General features: G+C 45.7%; 1 protein-coding gene across 1 annotated transcript in view; it reads left to right on the forward strand.

The window, feature by feature from the left end:
• IMPACT (impact RWD domain protein) overlaps nt 1-5306 on the forward strand; it is a 73119-nt gene that overhangs the window by 31172 nt on the left and 36641 nt on the right. The window contains exon 8 of the mRNA XM_019526446.1: nt 4911-4984. Coding sequence (XP_019381991.1) covers nt 4911-4984 — 74 coding nt within the window. The remainder of the gene's footprint in view (nt 1-4910; nt 4985-5306) is intronic.

The following is a 5306-nucleotide window of genomic DNA, read 5'->3' on the forward strand; positions in this document are numbered from 1 at the left end:
TCCTGGGCCCGACTGTGCACTGATCCCTGCCCAGTCCCAGAGCCATTCCCTACCATGGCCCTTCTTCCTCCCCCCACAGACTTTCCTGGGGGCGGAGGGGTGCTCACGCATTTTCAGCCCCACCCACCCCATTTTTTTTTTTCTCCCTCCACCTATGCCACCCACCCCATCTATCTCTGAGTTCACCAGCCACCCGTGGCATCTATACATGAATGCACAGAGCCTGGAAAACAAGTAGTCAGAATTAGAAGTCCTCACAGAGTCATAGAACTATGCATTTGGAATAACAGAGACTTGGTGGGATAGCTTGCATGACTGGAGCACTGTCATGGATGGGTATAAAATGTTCAGGAAATACAGACGGGGGAGAAGAGGAAGAGGAGTTGCTGTTTATGTAAAAGAGCTATCAGCTCAGAGGTCCAGTGTGAAACTGGAGATAGGCCTGCTGAAAGTCTCTGGTTTAGGGTCAGAGGGGAGAGCAACAAGGGTGGTGTTGTGGGTATAAGCCATAGACCGCCAGACCAGGAGGATGTGGTAGGTGAGGTTTTCTTCAGATAGCTAGCTAAGTTTTCTGATAGCAGGCCCTGGTTCCCATGGGGGACTTCAATCACCCTGATATCTGCTGAGAGGACAATACAGCAGTGCACAGGCAATCCAGGAAGTTTTTGTGGAGTGCTGGGGATAACTTCCTGGTGCAAGTGCTAGAGAAGACAGCTAGGGGCTGTGTTCTTCCTGACACGTTGCTCACAAACAGGGAATAGTAGTGGAGGGCAACTTGGGCAGTAGTGACCATCAGATGATTGAATTCAGGATCCCGAGGAAAAGAAGGAAGGAGAGCAGCAGAGAATGGACCCTGGACTTCAGAAAAGCAGACTTTGACTCACTCAGGGAGCTCATAGACAGTATACTGTGGGAGGCCAGTCTGAGGGGGAGAGGAGTCCAGGAGAATTGACAGTACTTTAAGGAAACAAACCATCCTGATGTGCAGGAAGATCAGAAAGTATGGGAGAGGACCAGCTTGGCTTAGCAGGCTAAAACACAAAAGGAAAGCTTATAAGAAGTGGAACTTTGGACAGACAACTAGGGAGGAGTACAGGAGTATTTCTCAGGCACGTAGGGGTGAAATCAGCAAGGCCAAAGCACAATTGGAGTTGCAGCTAGTAAGAGACGTGAAGGGTAACAAGGAGGGTTCTACAAGTATGTTAGCAACAAGAGGAGGATCAGGGAAAGTGTGGGTCCTTTACTAAATGGGGGAGGCAACCTAGTGACAGAAGATGCAGTGAAGGCTGAAGTACTCAATGCCTTTTTAACCTCAGTCTTCACAGGCAAGGTCAGCTCCCAGACTACTGCACCTGGCAGCACACTTTGTGGAGAAGGTGAGCACCCAACAGTGGCAAACGAACAGGTGAGGGACTATTTAAAAAATCTGGATGTATACAAGGCCATGGGGCTGGATATCTGCCGAGGGTACTGTGGGAGTTGGCCGATGTGATTGCAGAGCCTCTGGCCATCATCTTCAAAAACTCATAGCAATCAGGAGAGGTCCCAGATGATTGGAATAAAGTAAATATAGTGCCCTCTCTTTCAAAAAGGGAAGGAGGAGGATCCGGGGAAATACAGACATATCAGCTCACCTCAGTTCCTGGAAAAATTATGGAGCAGGTCCTCATGGAATCTATTTCTAAGTCCTTGGAGGAGAAGAAGGTGATTAGGAACAGTCAGTGTGGATTCACCAAAAGCAGGTCATACCTGACCAGCCTGATTGCCTTCTATGATGAGCTGACTGGCTCTGTGGAGACGGGGAGACTAGTGGATGTGATGTACCTTGAATTCAGCCAGGCTTTTGATACAGTTTCCCACAACATTCTCACAGGGAAACTAAGGAAGTACAGATTGGATGAATAGAATGTAAAGCAGATTGATGATCCAGATAGTTTTCTGACTCATGGGGTAGTAGTCAATGGCTCAATGTCTAGTGCCCCAGGGGTTGGTCCTGGAGCTGTTTTTGTTCAATATTTTGATCAATGACCTAAAGATGAGAGAGAGTACACCTTCAGCAAGTTTGCATATGACACCAAGCTGTGGGGAGTAGTACATATGCTGGAGGGTAGGGCTAGGATTCAGAGAGACCTTGACAAATTGAAGGATTTGACCAAAAGAAATCTCATGAGGTTCAATAAGGATAAAGTCCTGCACATGGGACAGAACAATGCCACGACTCAGCCAGTTGGTTCCCAGCGTGTACTAAGCAGCAGCTCTGCAGAAAAAGACCTAAGGGTAACAGTGGACAGTAAGCTGAATGAGTGAACAGTATGCCCTTGTTGTGAAGAAGGCTAATGGCATACTGGGCTGCATTACTAGGAGCGTTGCCAGCAGTTTGAGGGGAAGTGATTATTCCCTTGTATTTGGCACTGGTGAGGCCACATCTGGAGTCCTGTGTCCAGTTTTGGGCCCCTCCAATACAGAAAAGATGTGGACAAATTGGAGAGAGTCCAGCAGAGGGCAGTGAAAATGGTTAGGGAGCTGGGGTATATGACTTCTGAGGAGAGGCTGAGGAAACTGGGGTTACTTTGTCTGGAGAAGAGAAGACTGAGGAGGGATTTAATAGCAGCCTTCAACTACCTGAAGGTTGGTTTCAGAGGATGGAGCTGGACTGTTCTCAGTGGTGGCAGATGACAGAACAAGGAGCAATGGTCTCAAGTTGCAGCAAGGGAAATTTAGGTAAGATATTAGGCAAACTTTTCTCACTAGGAGGGTAGTAAAACACTGGAACAGGTTAGCCAGAGAGGTTGTGGACTGTCCATCCTTGGAGGTTTTTAAGACCTAGGTAGACAAAGCCTTGGCTGGGATGGTCTTGCTTTGAGCAGGGGGTTGGAGTAGGATGACCTTCTGAGGTTCTTTCCAACCCTAATTTTTCTGTGATTCTATGAAACAGTCATAGGGTGAGTTGGGCTCTGTCAGCACAACCCATGCTTGCCCATCTGCTTCCGATGGCCATGTCCAATGGGGCCCCAAATTCTGTGGTTGGCCATGCCCACTAGCAGCAAAGCCCCCAAAGTCTCTGGCCTATCAGTAGAATTGGAATGGCTCTGTGGGCTATATATTTGACCACCCTGATTGATCTAGGTCAGTGTTTCTCAACCTATAGGTCATGACCCAAAAATGGGTCACAAGAATAGGTCATGACCCAAAAGTGGGTCACAAGTGAAAGGGCTGTGGACAAACTTTTAAAAAGGATTCTCCTTTAAAGGAGACAAAAATGGGAAACCGTGGCTTTTCACTTGCAGGCTGACAGAGTTCCAGCCTGTGAGGGGCTGCTTCCCCCCCCCCGCCTCACACTGTGGGCCTGGGGCAAAGGGGCAGCAGGTCAGGAGAGAGGGCTGCACTGGGTCAGGACTAGCCATTGATGTTTACAAATGGGTCCTGGTACAAAAAAGGTTGGGAACCGCTGATCTAGATGATGGGTGCTCTAAATGTGGTTGCATATGCCTTGAGTCAGTAATAGGGTTGGCGTGGTAGCGTGGCAGTGATGCTCCAGGAAGCATGCAGAATGCAAGGGGGTTTTGTGGTATTTTTTTTATTGGACCAGCTGTACAATTGGGAGATGTTAATCAAGACTTGAGGAAGGGCACTTTGTTTGCAAAAACTTGCTTAACATTTTTCCCAACTATACTGTTGGGTCCAGTAGAAGAGGATCCAGCAGTTCAGAGGTCTGCAGTGAAGAGGATAAAGGGTTTGGATAGCAAGTCAAGGAGAGGCTGAAGGAGCTAGGCATGTTCAGCTTGTGGAAAAGACACTTAAAAAGAGGGGACGTGATAGCGGCCTTCAAATACTTGAAGGACTGCCATAGGGAAGAGAGAAAGCACTTTTTCTCTCTTGCTGCAGATCGGAGGATTTGGACCAGTGGCTTGAAGTTGCAGGAAAGTAAGTTTAGACTGGATATCCAGAAATAACTTCTTCACTGTTAGAATATTGAGGCAGTAGAGTAGACTGCCTTGGGAAGTTCTGGACTCTCCATTGCTGGAGGTGTTCAAGAAGAGGTTGGACAGCCGCTGGGGTTGGGGTGATTTAGGTGTATGTTCTGCTGTGGGTATTTCCCAAGCTTCTGGGCTTTGGTGATTTGTCCTCTTCCCACCCCCCTTTCTACTGTGTGTCAGGATGTTTTTAAGGCTTCCTCAAAGACATTGGGTATTGGCTACAGTCAAGGTTGGGTGTGTCAGTGCTCCACCTGAGACCAAAGCCAGACGTTCCTAGCTAGAGGATCTTACCCCTCCACTCAGGGTTAAATTGATTGCCAAGTTTAGGGTCAGGAATGAATGTTATCCCATGATTATATTGGGGGTGGACTGGTGTGGTTTGCCTTCCTCTGTAGCGGAGGGGTGTGACCTTCTGCCTGTGAGTGCTTGAGCATATATTGATAGAATTTCATAGAAGCAGGACATCGGCTGCCGTGGTTCCCATACTTTAGCTTTGGCATGTTAGGTCTGTGTTGTGTCAAGACTGATAACAGTGTTACAGTTGAGATTTATCATGTGTATGGGATGGTTTGGATAGGGATGATCTTTCTTTAGGCAGGGGATTGGACTAGATGACCTCTGGAAGTCCCTTCCATCTGTGCTTCTGTATGATTCTATGGTTTCACCAAAAAAATTTTGCTTTTCATATTGATTCAGTAAAGTGCTGAATGCAGTGGGACTATTTATATGGGTAAAGATTTGCTAAAGTACTTTCCTGAATCAGAGCCACAGAGAGAAGTGGGTAGTAGTAACTTGTATAATTTGTATGAAAGACCAGCCAAACATTTTTTATTAGAGTAAAATTACTGATTGATAATATTCATTTAATATTAGTTAACAAATCCTACATAACAAAATATACTCTTAAAAGATGAAAATTTGTTGTTTTTCCAGGTGAAAACAGTTCTGGACAAATTGTATGAGAATAAGAAAATAGAGAATGCTACACACAACATATATGCCTATCGGTAAGCTGTGATTAAAGAACTTTCAGTGCACTTTTGCAAGCTTTTGAGAGGTGTTGAAGAAGTAAAACACTGTTCAGAGGGAATCCCTCAAATAAATTATTCTCTTGGCGAATTAAATCAATTTTTGGCATATTTCTTGGTCAGCCATAACTGTACATGAAATGTGTTAATATTCATTATTGGTATATGAACATATAGAAATCATGAGATCAGAGATGTAAAATAAAGGGAAAGCTAGAAACTTTTTAAATATATGTTCATGACTCTTAAAATGCATCTGGATTTAAATAAAGCATTAGAATACCTACAGTGTGATAGCATG

This window comes from Gavialis gangeticus, unplaced genomic scaffold (assembly GCF_001723915.1).
Source record: "Gavialis gangeticus isolate Ggan-Ray unplaced genomic scaffold, GavGan_comp1, whole genome shotgun sequence".
Classification (NCBI taxonomy): domain Eukaryota; kingdom Metazoa; phylum Chordata; order Crocodylia; family Gavialidae; genus Gavialis; species Gavialis gangeticus.